Below are 17,672 nucleotides of genomic sequence, written 5' to 3'. Positions count from 1 at the left end.
GCTCTGCCCTGCCCTTTCGGCAGCCCCTCGGGGGCTGTGTGGATCCCAGCAGCTGAGATGGATGAGAATCTTCCCAGTTTTAGACACAGGACTACTCACCAAGCAACCTCTTCCCTAACTACCTGCCTCCTGGGCAGAGAGGCTGGGGAGGCAGAACAGGGCCTGTATCCTTACACGCCAGGGCCGAGAACACCCAGGAGGACACAGGCAAGGCAGAGAGAGAGACAGTGTGGAAGAACTGGGGTCTGAGGTGGACAGGAAGGGATCGGAATGGCACCAGTAGCTGCGGGGCCCTCAATTTTCCTTGCCGGCTCGTGCTGGTGGGAAGTGGGACACACCGCCACTCGTCGGGGGCTGCCCTGGCCCCTGGGCGTGGTGACACTCATTTCCCCTCCGTCCCCAGAGAGCCAAATGGGGACTCCGCCATCCCTGTCCTCACCCCGGAGTCCGACTAGATGGCTGCAGGGAAGTTCATAGTGCAACAGGGACAAAGTGGCTCTGTGTCCTGCCCTGCCCCTTGCCGGGCCCTTTGCCCCACTCCCTCCGCCCCTGCCCTCCAGGACCCAAGGGTGCTGGGTACCTGACCCCTGGCTGGCTCGCCACTGCGGTGCCAGGAAGGGGAGCTGGGGGGTGGCCAGAAGCGGCTCTCGCTAGGGAGTGGCGGCACATTTGGAGGAGACTCCAGGGGGACGTAGGCTTTGGGGAGGGGGGGCCGTGGCGGGCCAGGCTCCTGAGGCAGAGAGAAGCCAGAGCATTAGGAAGAAGGACAGCAGCCACTGTGAGAGCAGGAGAGAAGAGCATTAGCAAGGGACAGACGACATCATGGGGACCTGGGGGGGCCCTAGACCCCCCAACTCCCACCTGCCGCCTTGGGGGGGAGCTCCAGCTCTGGAGGGGGCTCAGCCTGGCCGTGAAGGCCCTCCTTGGCTCAGCCCCACCTGGCACTGTGCCCCATGTTCCCCAATTCTCCTCCAGGCTCCCTGCTCCTTGCCTCACCATCACCCAGGGCACATTCGTACCCTGTGTCTGTGCTTCTGCTACCTCTCCCGTCTGTGATGCAACCCCCTGTCCCCCTCACTCCCCTCCCATCTGTGATGTGTCCCCCTCACTCCTCTCCTGTCCCAAAGCTTAATAGTCCAGTGAAAGCTCCACCATCTCTTTGGAACATCGGGGCATTCACAGTCAGTACTGAGACACACACTGCCAAGCCTACAAGTCAGTCCTGGTACCCAGTGGACGCTGGGATCCCCAAGAGAAGGGCCTTGGGCACGCACATGTACGTTTCTGAGAGGGCCTCAGCTCATCCGTCACTCCCTGTAGACACCTGTTGATTGACCAGCTCGGAAGCTGCTCCTCACGCCCACTCTCAACCCTCTCACACACTGGAACAACCCCGGATTGACATTCCCACTAAGTGTTCACTGTATATTTGTTAACCGAGACAGACCTCCCTGGAAGGGAGCTAAAGATGACAAATGCAGATGAGAGCAAGTGAAGGAAAAATCTGGAAGGAAGTTCACCAAACTGGGCGCCAGAACGCCCCTGTCGCGGACAGAAAGCTGAAGAGTAGGACAGGAGGCCTCCGGGGCAGAGCTGGGTGCAGTCTGCGTCCTTCGGGCTGATGAGGACTGAATCCTCCCTCCCCCACCTACCTTCTACTTCATTTCCTCAGCTTACCTCACTGGACCCAGGCTTGGTGGGGGACCCCTGTGAGCCGGACACCAGAGAAAAGGGGCTCAGGGGGCTGGTGAGACTGGCGGAGCTGAGAGGGCTGGCGGGGCTGTTGGAGTTGTAGGTGGCCGTGGGGCCAAGTCCTCCTGGGGGCAAGCAGAGAGGAGAGATGAGGGATGGGCAGGGTAGGGGTGTGGCCTGGCATGTGGGTGGGCTCCAGAGGTGGAGGAGGCAGGGGAGGACCCAGGGACGTGGAGGGAGGCCTCAGGGCCACGGGCCTGCCTAAGGCTGGGGCTGGGATGCAGGCTGGCGGTGGGGAAGCATGCTGGGCAGGGGTTAGATAACAGATGGAAAGGACACTGTTGCCCCTGAGATGTCGAAGAAAGCCAACACCAAGTCCTAGGGCCTCAGGAGGACACTAAGGTAGTGGCTTCAGATCACCACCTGGCCCATGGGCTTGGGGAGCCGGTGGGGCACAGGTGCTCTTTGACCTTTTCTGGGGTGGAATCGAGACCATCAGGGTCAAGTGTCTCTGAGTGGCATGTCTGGTGTGTCCTGGGAGGAGGGGGAGGAATAAGGGAGGAAGATTCTGGAGGCCCTGACTAGCTCTGGGGACAGTGTGAGGGCCTGAAGAGGTTTGAGCTGACAGATGTGGGATGGAAGCCAGAGACAGCAGAGTGTTTCCGGTGAGCCCTTCAGGCGGCGAAGGCAGCACCCACCTCTGTGTTTGGCTGTGTCTGTGCCCCGGGATGGGTTATTCTTCCTCAGCCCCTCCATCACGTCCTGGATCCTCCAGATCTCCTTCTGGATTTGCCGGTTGAGCACCTCATTCTGGAACCGCACAAGAGCAGGTCAAGGAAAGTGGCTTCGGGGACTGCCCCGGCCTTCTCCCTGCGTCCCTTTGGGCCAGCAGTAGGCAGGAGCCTCGTGTGCGTGCACGTGCAAGCGCGCAGCTGCATCCTTAGCTTCCCCGGAAGATCAGGGTGCTCCTGCAGCCAATGCCCCTCTTGGGGGACTCTTAATGGTCTCCTGTTGTCATGGGCAAGGGTTTCCAATTGACTAATGTTCTTTCTATCCAAACGGCCCTTTTGAAATACTGACACCCAATGTATGTATGTCTGAGTAGTCGTGGATTATATGCGGTCAGAGTTTTCATTCTTTGAAAAATCATCGCTACTGCTTATTGAGCACCTGCACCCCACTCTCGCCCCACCTGCCGGGCAGCACGTGGAGGGCTCTGCATACACTAACCCCTTTCAGCTGTACCAGAACTCTGTGTGGCACAGGCAGCAAGTGTCCCGACTTTGGAGATGAAGAGACTCGTGCCCAAGAGCCTCTGTTAGTAAGCAGCGCGAGCACCACCTGCGTCTGGATGTTTGTCTCAAGAGCTGGTGCTCTTGACCAGGGTGCTTTCCTATCTCCTGAAGTGTGCATGCTGGAAGTCAGGCTTGCCCACAGGACGTGGAGGCGTTCGGTGCTCTGGACCTGGAGCCCCCCCGCTTCCCCCTCCCCAAACCAGCTACGAGGCTGGGGGGCGGGGGGCGGTGAGTTTTGTCACCCGGAGGAAACTAGGGGAACGGGGGCATGAACTGCATCAGATAGACAGGGCTTGCAAAGCTGGCTAGCTGGAGAAGATGCAGTCGGGACAACAGGAATGTCCTAAGGTCAGTATGTGCCTTGCCTCCGAGCAGAGTGTGTTTAACCTGGCCCTGGAAGGAAAGCCGCTCTTCTATCATAAAGGTCCTGAGCTGCTGGCTCCCGTACGGCCCACTGCTTCTGGGGTCACGAGAGACAGCTGCACGTATGTACTCACATCTACACCTGCATGTGATCTCAACCCGCATCCAGACCTACATCTGTATCTGTATGGACGTGTTAAATCCTTCCGGTCATTAGGTATGTCTAACCTAGCTCTCTCATGTTTCCCTTTACTCCTTCCTCATGATTTGATGCAACTAAAGAAAAATCCACATCATCTCCATCCTGAAAGCATCTGTTTTACGTGGATCTGAACCTTGTCTTTTGTCTCAGGACTGACTCCCTGTCTCAAGTCTCTGAGATCTCTGAAGCAAGAAAGGAAGCCACTTGGGTCTCTTTTGGCCCAAGGAGAAGGGAAGGCACACTCACCCCTCCTGCCCCAGGGCCCTCTTTACCTGAACGTCCAAATTGAGCTGTTCCCAGAGGTCATCGTGCAGAGCAGAGACCTCGGACTCCAGGCTCTCATACTCTATGGTACTGTTCGTCAGGGCCTGCAGCGGGAAGTGGGTTTACTGAGAGGATGGCCATTCCCAAGGCCTTCCTTCCTGCCCCGCGCTGGGGCCCAGGGACCTGGGGTCTGGCAGGGCTGAGGAAGAGGGCACACAGGGACAGGAGGAAGGCGCAGGGCTGAGACATTCTGATGAGAGCCCATCACTGGCCTCACAAGAGATGCAGTGGCCCATCCAACTGCAGGCCGAAGTAGAGAACCCAGAATCCTCTCCAGATGTGGGCATAGGCCCAAAGGGGATCAGACCATGCCCCCCGCCCCTCCTGTTCTCTCCAGACTGGGTGACACAAAGTGGAGAGCACAAAGAGAGAAAACCCAGAGAAGTTTGCTCCCTGGGTTTTAGAGACTTTCCTCCCTTCTGTGCCATGTTTTCCTGGGCCTTTTGCTGCTGCGCCCCAGAACTACCGTCCAAGCAGCCTGTCCTGCAGGGTCTGCCCTGTGTCCACAGCACATGACCGGGCCAGCAGCACTACCATCGGTGTCCTAGTTCTCCAGGGGAGAGCACAGAGGGAGGCAGCAAAGCTGTGACAGCAGCCGAGGAGATAAGGAGCCCTGGACCTCACGCTGCCCTGAACGAATCCCAGTGCAGGCACTGTTTGTGGAAAATAAGCCCGTTTCCTTGGCAGAGACTCTGTGGAGCGAGCGGGCTGGCACACCTGCTGCCTATCCGCAAGACAGTAGTAAGGCCTTTTGTTTCTGCCCCTTCTTGGCAAGAGCACTGTGCTCTTGGCCCGCAGAGGAGAGTCGGAAGCAAAAGCTCGCAGCCCGGGAAGGGTGTTTCTGTCCAGGCGTGACCTCGCTGATCTGGCAGGGGGATGGGGGGGTACGGCGTGAGCGTGGGGAGGGGGTGCAGAGAGCCTGCTCCCAGTTACCTACCGTGGTGGCCTGGGACAGCTCCACCCGAATGTTGATGAGCTGGTTCTGCAGGGACTCCTTCTTGTGCAGCAGCTTCTCCGGGTAGGCAGGCTGGTTTCCAAACATCTCCAGTTCCTGGTGGGTCCCCATCAAGGCACTTTCCAGGCTCTCCTGGAGAAAGGCAGGGGAAATGGCTGTAAGCCGCCCTGCTGATTCCTCTCTGGGACTCTAAGCAGCAGAGGCCTGAGCCCCCACAATTCAACTGGCAACCTGGGCAACCTCATGGAGTCGGCCCTCACTGGCAAGGGCCACGGAAGAGCTTCAGCACTTCAGGTTCAGGGCAAGGCAGAAGACAAGGTTTTCTCAGCCTAGGGTGGAGGCGGCACCCCCACACCTGTCCATGCCAGCCTACCCACGTGCCCCCAAGCCCAGGCGACCCCCGGCTCTCACCTTCTCAGCTCGGAGCTGCTGCACCAGCCGGTCCTGTTCCCTCACCACCTTGTTCTGCTCACACAATTTGCCCAGCAGCTTCTGGGGGCCCGAGGGGGTGGGGAGGAAGGGAGGGAGAGAGAAGGGGGGTAAAGGACATGGTTTGATGGGGGCCTGGGACTTGGGTTAGACGGGCCTGGCCTCTGGATACCACCTCCTTTCCCCTGCTGAGGAACCCTAGACCTTCTTCACCTTGGCCTTGCAGGCTCCTGGGAACAGGAATATGGTCTTTACCTTGGGAGACTGAGACTCCCGTCTCCCAAGGACCTACTGGGAGGGGAGATATGCTTATTCTCTGAGAAAGTGAGTCAGCCTGAGAGGGGAGTTAAATGTTGAGCTCCTGCATTACCTTCCTCCCGGGGGTTCCAGTCCCCAGGGTTGAGGAGATAATGCGGCCTCACTGCCTAGGCCTCCCAGGCGGGCATGGATTAGAGGAGTCCACGGGGTGTCTGTCTGAACAAGCAGTCTTAGGAAAATCAGTGGACAACATAGACTGGTTCCCCAGGCTCCCAGGACTCTGTTCTCCCTTCCTTCCAGGGTCTCAGGATGGCTGATGCTGGGACCCTCCTGAGGTCTGGCCCTGGATGGAAACCCTCCCAGACCAACTGGGCAGGTCCACCACTCAGGCAAGACCAGTTGTGATGGGGAGGAGGCATGTGAGGCCTAACTTCTCTTCTGGAAAGACTTAATGTTTTCCAACATCCTCACAGTTATTTATGTCATTCCTCAAATACCCCCGTGGCTCCTTTCTACTGAGCCACATCTTGTCTTCTGGGCCTTTTAACTTCAAGGTGCAGCTCAGATGCTACCTGCTTTGTCTCTGAGCTACCAGCCCACATGGTCGCAGTGCCCTGCACTCCTGCAGAACCCACTGTCAATCCCTTTAGTCCATGAATCATATGTTGCCACCTGCTGCCACCTGGGATTTCCTGCTACCCTGATGCTCCCTGAGGCCAGGGGCAGGGCTGTGTGCTTCCCTCCAGTATCCAGGGACTACAGCCATGCTGGGCGGAGAGCAGCCTGGCTGGCACACCTCCTAACACAGTCTGTGCTCCTGTAATAAGCAGATCCCACTACTGTCGACAACAGGCCCAGGGCTCAGTAGGGCAACACACGCAGCCAGCATGGGAGGCAGGGTTAAGGATGAGAAGAGAAGGGACAGGAGGACGCGGCAGGCAGAATGTTGTCTTCATGAGACAGGACTTGGGTCAGAGGGATTGAAGAGCCACCAGAAGGACAGAGATGAACGCAGGAAGAGCCCCAGCGGAGGAGAGCAAGGATGAGACCACAGCGGGAGGGGCTGGGGAGGAGGGAGGAGCAGGAGAGCTGCTCTTACATCTGTATCTTGCTCGTTTAACTTGTAAGTGTGGAGGCCGTCCCGGAACACTTCTGGGTATGGAGGGACCTGCGGGAACATGAGGCCGGTTACAGCAGTAGGGGGACAGTTAGGGCACGTGAGGACAGGAAACCAGACAGCCTTTGCTCCGTCAGAGACTGTAGTCCCTCTGCTCTGGCAGCTTCCATTCCCAGCACCTACACTAATTCTTTGTCCCTAGCTGGGAAGCCTGCCGTGGCCCCGGCTAGGTTCTTCCCCAACACTTATGCTGCTGGAGAGAGATGCTTCTCAGCAAATAGTCAGGATCTCCTCTCTCTTCCCAAAGCTCTAGACCTATGTCGAGAGGGAGTCCGGGGGTATGGTTATCCCAGATGGCTTACTGGGAGCAACCACGAGAACACCAGCTACCCCTTGGCTGGTTTTGAGGATGAGACACAGGGAAATGGGATGAACACCAGGAACATCTGAGAATGATTATTCTGGTGGACTGCACACCAGTCACAGGACTCGTTCTTAAACCAGAAGTACTTCTGGGTCCAGCAAATGCTGCCCACCCTTGGTGATACATCTGCTAACCACAGGACATTCTATACAACTGGGGCACTGGATGGTTCCTTGTGCCCTTAACCCCAAAGACGTCTGTTAAGAAGATACCAAATATGAAACAAATCCTGGACATCAGAAAGCAGATTTGCGATCCCTGGCATGGTATGGCATGTTGGTACTGGCTGTTTTGATGGTTTGAGAAATGGGCCTTGGGTTTACCCATGAACATGAAGAATGGAGGAGACACAGTGGGACTGGATAGAGGAGGGGACCAGGCGGGGCCTGGGAGATGAGGCCTGGTGGATGAGCAGGTTGGGCAGAGCAAGCCCCAACCCAAATGGCTTGACTTGACCATGCACAAGCAGCTGAAATGGTGCTGACAGGGACCATGCTGCCAGGCAGAGGTCTTACTTGCATGAAGATCTGGGCCCTGGGGGAGGAGTTCTCCACCATTCGGTTCACCATACTGATGAGAGTCTCGCTCTCACTCATCTGCAGCAGAGGAAGGAATGGACGATTCAAACTCTGACCCCCACGGATCTATCTCCCCATCTCCCGCCTGGGCTCACTTCCCTGGAAACAGGAAAGGGCAGCTCTTCCTGGGGTCTCCAGCTCCCTCTGCTCAGCCCATTGTTCACCCCTTGTGAACCCAGTCCCAGGACCAGCACCAATGGTGTCCTGAGGAAAGGCCACAGAAGGGGCCTAGGGGCTGCTGTGCCCTCTCTCATGGCTCTGAAGAGACCCTTCTCCTGAATGCCCTAGAGGTGTGGGTCTCATCCACACCGACCAAGGTCAACTCTCTGCCCCAGCTCTCTTTCCTCACACTGCTTCGGTTAAAGACCACACCGGCAGTTGGGAAACCCATCTCCCCAAATTTGGACTAAATGAAACAGCTGAGAAAGAAAACCTGGGGCTGCTCTTTGGATGGGCCTTCGCAAAGAGGTAGGCACAGCTCTCTCTCCCCAACCCCTGCCCACCTCTTGGCTCTAGAGTAGAAAGGATTGCTAAACACGGTTTCCAGAGCTGGGCTGGTAGCATCCATGCCGATCTTGGATGACGCTAGGGAGCAAATAAGGAGGCCAAAACAAGCAAGCCATGTTAAAGGGACACCAGATACTGGAACACTGCTCTCCAAAATGTTATCTTTGTGTTTCAAGGATCATTAGGAACATGGGAAGGGGAAAGACTATTTGCCAAATGAAATAGAAAGAGAGATGGGGAAAAAAAAAAGGAAGAAAGAAAGAAAGAAAGAGAGGTGGGGAAGGGCAGGATGGGGGCGGGGGAGGAAGGGAGGGAGGACAAGCCAAACAAATCAACTAGAGATGCCATCACTGGTTCCACTGTGACAGCATCAAAAAGTGAATCGATTAGGGAGTGTCCTTGGCTATGTCCCTTTAACTCAACTGAGCTGCAGGAGAGGGTAGCAGGAGACAAGAGGGAAGTTGTATGGAAAAAGCTTTTTAGGAAGAGGAAGTGAGTGGGGGAAGAGATAGAGCCACCTTAGGGCAGAGCTTCTGGGGTCATAGTTCAGGGGGCCCTCAGTTTTTGGCTCTTATCTCCCCAATCTTTGTTGGGCCCACACATATTTTCCTCTTACTGCTTTAGGGGGCAACCCAAAGGCGGCCTTGCCTCTGTGTGTTGTGGACAGGCCAGGGGCACTCAGCCACCCCCATGTGCATGGCCCACTGCATTTTGAAAGGCTTTCCTCAGATCTGATCTCTTTGTTACCTCTTTAGCCCATTTGGAATATTTTTCCTATGACATAAGTGTCATTTACAAGGCTTTCCAAAGAACAGTTGTGGTAGGAGGTTGAGTGCATGTAAAAGAGCTAAGTCGACAGGACGTCAGCTACATTTTCTTTAAGGATCTGAACTCAGGTGAGTCCCTATCTTCTTGGAGCCCCACATATATGAGATCATGTTCATTGTATATGGGGTGTGTATGCGTGGGGTGGATGGTGTGTGTATATGTGTTTGCTGCCTGTGTGCCATGCCTCTATCCTGTGTGTGTGTGGGGGGGGTGTCTGTGGAGGGACAGGGCACACCTGCTAATACATCAGGCTTTGAGTGGGCACAGAAGGTCCAGGCTTTTCCTGGACACCCCCGGGTCTTCCTTCTCACTCAACCAGTGGATGTGAAGCAATAAAGGAGGAAAGCAAGACTGTTCTCACCCTGGCCTGCTCCCATTCACACTGTGCCTTGGGGATCTTTCAGCCCAGGTGGTCTTTGCCTCTAGGATTCCTGTGTGTCACCTCTGTCTGCCCCAAATCTCAGATCTTATGAGAAAGCACCTAGCACAGTGCCTTATACATCACAAAGGTGCCCAAGTAATATTTTAAATTGAGTTTCAGAAGAAGAGGAATCAAATAGTCACGGCAGCGTTAGCACTCCTCACCACTGCCTGACACAGTGCTCTGATGCACCCTCTTACTTGATCCTCTAGCCACTCTGGGAGGCAGGAAAGGCAGGTTCTACAATGTCCATTTTATGATTGAGAAAACAAAGGCCCAGAGAGATGAAGCAACATTTTGAAGTTTAAAAAAAAAAAAAAAACCACACACACCAAAAAACCCAACAAAAACCATTGTAAATGGCAGAGCTCAGGCTAGTCCACATTCTGGACTTTTTTTTTTTTTTTTTTTTTTTTTTTAAAGTAGGCTCCAGGGCCATCATAGAGCCCAACATGGGGTTTGAACTCATGACCCTGAGATCAAGACCTGAGCTTGAGATCAAGAGTCAGACACTTCACCAACTGAGCCACCCAGATGCCCCTGGACTATTACCATATAAAAGTCCCTTTTAAGATTATTACCCTTTATCTAGAGAAGGTCCTCTGAAGAGATTTCTGAAGCTTGCAGCCTAAGGTCCTAGCCTCTTCATGAGGGCAGAGGCTCCAGGACGGGCTCTGCTGTGGCACTGAACGCCGGCACCGCCAGGCACTACAGAGGGCTACATAAAGGAAAGCCTGCCCAGGAGCCAAGTCCACTCAGCCCTGCTCCTCACTACTCCGGGCACTGCAGACTCTGCTTCCTGTAGGGCCGAGCTGGTGCTTCCCAGCACTGGTCTGAGATGGCATCCTGAGACTCCTCGCCATGTGGAGTGTTCCAGTCCAGTGGTGTGGATACCACATGATGCCTCTAGAACTAAAGTCAAGGTCCACGAGGGCTGGAAGCTGTCCCTGCTGATTAAACTGTGGATATCAGTGCTTTCCAGGGCCCAAGGCCTTCTATGAGGATGATCCCACCAAAGCCTGGAGGCCTGTGAGGTGACAGGTTATGTGACATATGACTTGGGTCTAGAACCACAGCAGTTCTAGCAATAGCCTCAGATTTCAACTTGAAATCCTTCTGCGACTTTAAGAGTATAAATTAATCCTGATGAGGTGTGACTCCTGCTTCTTCATATATTAGCTCAGCCGTAAACTGTTTGGAAAGCTCGCAGTCACACTCCAAGCTCCGTTATTCAGTGGCATGTGTGTGTGTGTGTCCTTGGCATGTGACTTAACCTCTCTGTTTCTTTAGTTTTATCAGCTCTAAAAGGGGGATAACAACAGTTCCCACCCTGCAGGGTCGTGATAAAAGATCAAATGCATTAGGATCCATAAGGAACTCAGCAACAGTATGAGGCCCAGAGAAAGCACCCCGTTATGGTGGCTGCTGCCATTACTACTTCTACGGCTGTAATTTTCACCACCTTGGGTCACCTCCACTGGGCCACGCTGGTGATGGCCAGTTCCCCTGTGATTTGTAGCACGGATCTGGACACGAGAGTCTGCGTTTCTACAGATGCGCAGCATCCTGACCTCCCAGTGTTTCTCAACACAGTATCAGAGCCCTCCATTTCAAAAGACAAGGAAACCAATGCTTAGAGCCTGGAGCCAGGTCTCCGCAGCCAATTACTTATCTTTGGAATATCTTCCAGAAGAAAGGAGGTTGCTAACACTCCCTCTGTCTACCATGCGTTATTCTCGAGAACGCACGCCCCGGATGCCAAAGAGCTTGGCAGAGGAACTAACAAATGTATGGAACTCATGTAATTAAAACAAAACAAAACCCAAACCATCCGAGGGCAAGTCTGTAGTCCTCAGTTTACAAACTGTGGAGTTGAACAACCAGTGAACGAGGATAGATCATTTCCCAGCTTTAGGCAGCACCGAATCCCTAGTATTTTAGGACCAGACTGGCTGCTCACCCCCCACCCCCCTTCCACAGCCTCTGCCACTCTCTCCAGCAGAAATGCAAATTCCCGCCTGCCATCCCTTCCCCCAGCTCCATCTGGCCTGAACAAATAGGAGGTGGCATTCATTATTCATGGGGTCATTTCCTATTCTCCTTTTCCCCAGGAAAATCCCAGCTGCCCTAAAGGGTTTTGAGGAGAAAGGGTGTGAAGGCGCAAACCAAAATATAAGCCACTTTGTTGTGTCCTGGTGGTGCCAACAAAGGTTGTCAAACGGATGGAAGGTGAGGACGTGAGGAGGAGCAGGGAGACACGACAGGAGGGCAGGGGGATGGCGAGGGCGCACCAGCTCTGCCTACCTGCTGATCCAAATACTCTAGGTTTCTTTGCAACTGAAGGTCTAAAAGTTCATCCTACCCGGAGCCAGAGACCCAACGGCAACACAAACAAACAGGAACAAGACAACAGAAAACAATAAAAAGGAAGCAAAGCAGTTAAGAGTTAGCTGGGGGGCAAGGTCAAAGAGGGGCCTCAGTCTGCCCTCAAGGAGTTCTGGGGAAGGTCAGGGGTGAAGCTGGGGGCATGTCTCAAGATGTCTCAGCTCCAGGGCTCCTGGTCCGTCTGGCCCTCTGCTGGGAAAGGGAAGCACCACGGAAACAAACTGGTTGGCCACCCTAGCAGCTCCCGAGTTTTCGGGAAGAATCCATCGTTTCTAGATGGGTGCATGTGCTGCATGTCAGGGCTAGAGACTGGACAGAGAAGGATCACAGGGAAGAAAGAAAGGGAAGGGCCCCTGCCACGCCTGCAGAGGCTCCTCCGTCCTGGCCTCCTGGGGCTAGATGGGGACAGGGGTCTGCAACAGGCCTTCAGGGACAAGGACTCTGCCTGTCAGTTCCAGTGGCCCTCACCAACCTCCCAGGTGGAGCATCTGCATCTGGTTCTCCAGGTGGAGACAAAAGTCCTCTGGAGAACCAATTCCAGGGAGAGACAAGTAGAAAGCAGGGAGAAAAGAAGGGACAGACATAATAATATGGAAAATTTTTTCTTCCTTAATCACACCATCACTTGTCTCTTTCCCCAAAAGCAACACTCCAGGCAAGGACAGACTTGGAGAGAATGCCTGTTATTGGACACTCAGGCCTGATTTTTCTTCCCAGTGCATAATCCAAACCCCCGACCAGGCCCCTCTGCATGCCTGGCAGGAAGGTTTTCTGGGGTCTGGAGGGTCAGGACATCAGATGCCTCCAGATCTCATCCCTGCTCCTCTATCTCATATCACAGGGATGGGGTACCTGGCATCAAACTCTGCATTGGTGTCACAGTCCTGGCCAGGAGGGAGGAGGTATCCAGAGGCTGCTAAAAACCAGGAGGGGCAGGCATGAGGCACAGAGTATCCCTGCGGCTGCCCTACTTTGGCCCCACCAGGGGAGGAGAGGTTCTGCGGGGAGTGGATGGGAGGAGAGGACGTACCATCTTATCGTGGACCGTAGGGGATGGTGGGTAGTTGTAGGGGAACAGTCCTGCAGGGACTGGCCGCCTGTCTCCCAGGTAATCATACTGGAAGAGAAAGGGAATTGGAGAGGTGAGGGGGTCCAGCTGGGACACAGACTTCCCCACCAATTGAAGTTCAAGGTTAGGGACATTTGTATCCCGTCCCAGAGCAGATGCCAAATTAAAATGGACAGCATTTATCCACTGCAGTATCCTTGCACTGACCTGTCCGGTCCTCAAGATTTGAAAAGACAGAACCCTCTCTGCCGTCTTACACAGAATTAGGGTTCCTGGCATGACCTGGGATGGGCACCAACAGCCGTGTTCCTACTCAGGGTAGGGTAGAGCAGATTCCCCCAAGCAGCTCTCCCACCGACAGAACTGGCAGTGGCTCCCCTGGGCATCACTGTGGCTCCTGCCAACATACAGTGTGTGTCCCCAAGTCCCAGATGCCCCCACACCTCCACCTCCTCTCTGCAGATGGTAGTAGGCTTCTGGGGGATCTCAGGAGATGAGGAAGGAGGGGCAGGCTGGTGGCTCACCTTGGGGGAGCTGATGGATCGCCTCATCACATAGGCAGCAGGGTCAGCATAGAGGTCCTCACTGCGAGGCGGCAGGCGCTCAAAGCGGGCACTGGGTGAGCGGACGGGGGAGTAAATGCGGGCGCGGCCGTAGGAGCCCTGGCTGGGCGAGCGGGGCACGGAGTGGGAGCGGGGCTGCAGGGACAGGCGGCGCAGGGAGCCCGACGTGGCATCCAGCTCATCGTAGTAGACGGGCTGCCGGGAGGGGGAGGGCCCGGGGAGCCAGACGGGGCCGTCCTGCCGCCCGTAGCCCGGGGGCTCCTTCCATTCCCGCAGCTGGAAGGCAGGGCCGCCTCCGTTGCGGAAGGAGAGCCGCTTGTCCTCCCCGGTCCAGGGAGGGCTGATGCGATCGTAGGCCGGCATGGAGCAGATGCTGTCCGGCCGCACCCCTGCGGGGTAGTACTGGTAATCATCTGGATACTGGGATGAGTAGGGGCCGTAATATTCAGGGACCCTGCGGGACACAGGGTAGAACCTAGAGGGACTGAGAGGGAAGGCAGACAAAATGAGCGCAACCCCTGCCCCTCCCTGTGCCCCAGCCCCACCTTCAGGTTCTCAGCCTCAGGAGGGTATGACCAGGTGATGGTGCCCCACGCTGACCCTGGGAGCCCCCAAAGCCCCCCGTCCCCACTGCCTGAGCACTGAGCCCAGCTGCCAGGGGCACAGGGGAAGCTCCCTTGAAGCTTCCTCCCTCAACCAGCAACCTGAGGCTAGAAATTGAAACTTCACATCCAAAGCTTCCATCTCTGTCTCTATAAAATGAAATCTCCCTGGGGAAGAGCTTTAAGCCTTATTAGCTATCTCGACCCCAGCATGAACCAATGCATCAGATCCTTTCCAGAGAGGTGAGCAGCAGAAAGAAGGCGAGTGAGTGCATGAGTGAGGCACCTGGGGAGGGCGAGACAGGAGGGACAAGAGGGCAGTTCCCTGGATTGAGGTTCTTGTCATGGGCAGGACCAGGTTGTTTCTGGGACTCATCCCAAGTGAGGTGCTCTCCCCAGGGCAGGCCACAGGCACCAGGGCCCCAAGCGGTGAGCAGCCTTCCTGTGTCCATCAGGTGTGGTCTGGGGAGCTGCCTACACCCACAGGGAAGGAGCAGCAGCCCCGCTTGCCCCGATGAATGCCATCAGGCCCAAAGAAGGCTTTGCAATATTTGAAAGCCCATCACTGGACAAGGAGCAAATTGGTCTAAAAGGCAGAACCAGGATTGGTGAGTGGCTACATTTTGTGTCTTTCCCCCCCTCCTTTTTTTTTTTTTTTTTAAGATTTTATTTATTTATTCATGAGAGACACAGAGAGGCAGAGACACAGGCAGAGGGAGAAGCAGGCTCCACGCAGGGAGCCCGACGCGGGACTCGATCCCGGGACTCCAGGATCACGCCCTGGACTGAAGGCGGTGCTAAACCGTTGAGCCACCCAGGCTGCCCCTCTTTTCCCTTTTTTGAACTGCGTATAAAGACTCTTGAGCAATTAGAGCTGTTCAAAAATGGGGTGAGTTGGCTTGGGGGTCAGTGAGGCTTGTGGTGGGAGAAACAATGAAACAGAAGACGTGAGAGGGTCGGAAGCACGGACGGCTGTCTGGCTGGAAGAACTCGAAAGCCCCTCCCAGCGAGTGCCTGCATGTCTCCTGGGCACCGGCATCCTTGTGGAGGGGCACTGAGTGCCCTCTCCCTGTCTCTGAGGAGAGCACACAGGGCAGGAATCGAGAAGGCGTCAGACTCCACGGATGGAGCTGCGGGGCAGTAGAGGATTTGGACAAGCTGGGAACCCTGGGTTTGGGGTCTTCCTGGTATCTCAACTCAGTCTGGCTTCCAGAAGGTTTCTAGCATGGGGCTGCTGCACATGTTACTACCTGCACCCCATCAGACTCACCTCCGGAGGTCTTCGGGTGGGGGCACCCCTCGGCGCAGGTTCACCCACTGCTGAAGCTGGTTCATGGAGCTCTTGCGCTGGGCAATTTTGTCGGGGTTGGCACGTGGGGGGAAGCTCCGCTGGTGCCCCCCACTCTCTGAGTCCTGAGGCAGAAAAGCCGTGCTCCCTGGTCGGCTCGGCGAGCTATACTGCCAGCCGTTGGGCTGTGCAGGCCGATCCCCTCCCCCTGGGACACTCGGGCCCTCAGGGTAAGGGCTGCCGGGCTCTGAGGCTGGTTCCGGTCCGGCTTGGATGCCGTTGGCTTTCACCAGAGGCTCACTCTTGACTTCAGGCCTTTCAGGCTTCCTCTCGGCCTTCTCGCAGCCCCGGCCGTCACCCTCCCCTCGAGTCTTGGCCTCTGGCTCGGGCTTGGGGACACTATTGTGGGACGGCTGGTGGTGGTGTTTGCTAGGTGGGATGTTCTCAGAGTCTGGCTTCTCGTGGCTGCAGGATGCCAAGGGAGATGTTAAAGGGACTCCAGCCCAGCATGGAGCTGGGTAGGGGGTTGTAGACTGGGAAAGAAGGAGCGGAGAAGGGTGGGCAGGAAGGTAGCGACGGACATGGGATTCAGTGAATTCCAATTTGTTTCCTAAATCCCCCCATTTTGCCTTCTTGCTCCAGCCTGGGCGATCACTAGAACACCTATTCCAATCTTGCCTATGCACAGTGGGCCAGTTTTACCCTCCACGTCTTCTCCAAGGTCACTCTCTGCTTCCTTTTGCTGAGTGCATTGGATCCAGCTTTCCAAAGCCACGGCCAACCCTAACCCCCCCAGCCCTGTCTCCTCTACAGCCTGCCTCCGCTCCAGCCCCCTGAGCTCCATATACACTACACAAAAGTTTCATAGTGGCCACATGACATTTCAGCTATGAGGCCTGTTACAGGTCAGCCCTCTGTCCTATGCAAGTCCTTTCAATTCAGTGAGTCCTGGGCTCCCTGCTGGCAGAATGGGTGGGTGCAGGAGTCCCTCCCACGGCAGGACTGTGGGATCAAACAGAGCAGGCGCCAGGTATTGCCTCAAACAACCTCGGCATAGAGATGTGCGGGTTCCCTTCTCCAGAATAAGCTTCTTCCAGGACTGACTCCATCAGAACATAAGCTCCACGAGGTGGGAGCATGTAGACTTGTCTTCCCTTGTTTGCCTAGCACCCGACACAGCGCCTTCCACATATCTATTTACAGTAAATATTTATGAGTGAAATGAGCGAACTTCTGGAAGTGCGCCCCTCCACTGAAGCGAAGACGGAATCTCGTGACAGCGTTTTCCCTGCGGCTGCCCAAATCCAACATCTTCAGGCATCCTTGTCGCAACACTGCCTGGTAAACACTTCTAAGACACTAAAATAGACTTGGAGTCTATACCATAAAACCTCCTTCCTCTGGATGCTTGTTAACATCTACCTTGAGGTAGGTGTATGTTAACATACATACTCAGTAAAGACAGGCCCCGAGGCTACGGGGCGGCAGGTGGGGAAGGGGACTGGGCACCATGGGCTAAGTGCTGGCCACTCATCCACCCCGTGAGGGAGGATTCTAACTGCCGTCTTCGAGGAGGGGAAATTCAGGCTGGGAGAGGTGAAGCAACTTACACTGCTATCAGTGTGGGCAAGGGGCTAAGTGGGGATTTGAACCCACCTCCACCCTCTTCCAGAGGTCATGGGCTTAACGTGCACATCAAGAATAAACGAGTGCATGACCCTGGCCTTTGGCTCCTGGCCAGGCCCCAATGAAACCTGACTTCTCTCTTGGCCTCCAGCAGCCCAGAGAGAAGAGGAAGAGCCAGTCAGAGGAGGAGAGGCTCCAGACTCGGAAATCACTTAGCCAGGTACCTGCCGAGAGGCAAGGAGCAGTTCATGTGTTCTCAGGTGTTCTCAGAGGTTCAAGCCAGCATGCTGGGCTCAGGAGGTCATAGAGTGGGGTGCTTGCTCACTCCTCTTTCTCTGGCACTCCTCACACCCATGCCCGGTGCCCTGTTACTTACTTGTGATGCACAGCTTGGGGCACCGACTTCTGGGCTGGGGGGATCTGTACTCGGGCAGCCTCCCCCATGGCCTGGATCCAGGCCTCCTGCTCCTCGGGGCTCTCGGCACTGAAGAAGTAGGTGCGGACCCCAGCATGCTCGGCCTGTGGGGAGAGGCAGTGCGTGGAACTGGCCCTGGCCTCATCCACCCAGCATGTAGACACCTGTAGGGAGAGGACACACACATCCACAGAACAGGTGGTCAGGCAGGCTGTTCCCTTGGCCTGTAGCTCTTTCCCCACATGGAGGTCAGGAGCACAGTGAGGAGGACAGCCTCCAGCTATGCTAAGTGCTCCAGCTGGCATATGGGCTAGCTCTCTGGACACCCCCA

At 55.6% G+C, this 17,672-nt stretch overlaps 1 protein-coding gene across 28 annotated transcripts in view; it reads right to left on the bottom strand.

The window, feature by feature from the left end:
- Nucleotides 1-17,672, bottom strand: part of PLEKHA6 (pleckstrin homology domain containing A6) — a 140,468-nt gene that overhangs the window by 13,910 nt on the left and 108,886 nt on the right. For 14 of the 28 annotated variants that reach the window (XM_072814691.1, XM_072814705.1, XM_072814696.1 and 11 more), the window contains 13 exons: nt 17,303-17,505; nt 15,283-15,765; nt 13,372-13,894; nt 12,809-12,895; nt 11,698-11,751; nt 7,575-7,655; nt 6,618-6,686; nt 5,243-5,323; nt 4,814-4,963; nt 3,825-3,920; nt 2,391-2,502; nt 1,678-1,817; nt 581-730 (listed from right to left, as the gene is read on the bottom strand). In XM_072814691.1, the coding sequence (XP_072670792.1) occupies nt 581-730; nt 1,678-1,817; nt 2,391-2,502; nt 3,825-3,920; nt 4,814-4,963; nt 5,243-5,323; nt 6,618-6,686; nt 7,575-7,655; nt 11,698-11,751; nt 12,809-12,895; nt 13,372-13,894; nt 15,283-15,765; nt 17,303-17,505 (2,229 nt within the window). The remainder of the gene's footprint in view (nt 1-580; nt 731-1,677; nt 1,818-2,390; nt 2,503-3,824; nt 3,921-4,813; nt 4,964-5,242; nt 5,324-6,617; nt 6,687-7,574; nt 7,656-11,697; nt 11,752-12,808; nt 12,896-13,371; nt 13,895-15,282; nt 15,766-17,302; nt 17,506-17,672) is intronic. The other 14 variants (XM_072814714.1, XM_072814715.1, XM_072814713.1 and 11 more) reach the window with 10 other exon arrangements.

This window comes from Canis lupus, chromosome 38 (assembly GCF_048164855.1).
Source record: "Canis lupus baileyi chromosome 38, mCanLup2.hap1, whole genome shotgun sequence".
Classification (NCBI taxonomy): domain Eukaryota; kingdom Metazoa; phylum Chordata; class Mammalia; order Carnivora; family Canidae; genus Canis; species Canis lupus.
The sequence above is the reverse complement of the archived record's forward strand: the minus strand, read 5'-3'. Positions and strand labels throughout refer to the sequence as shown.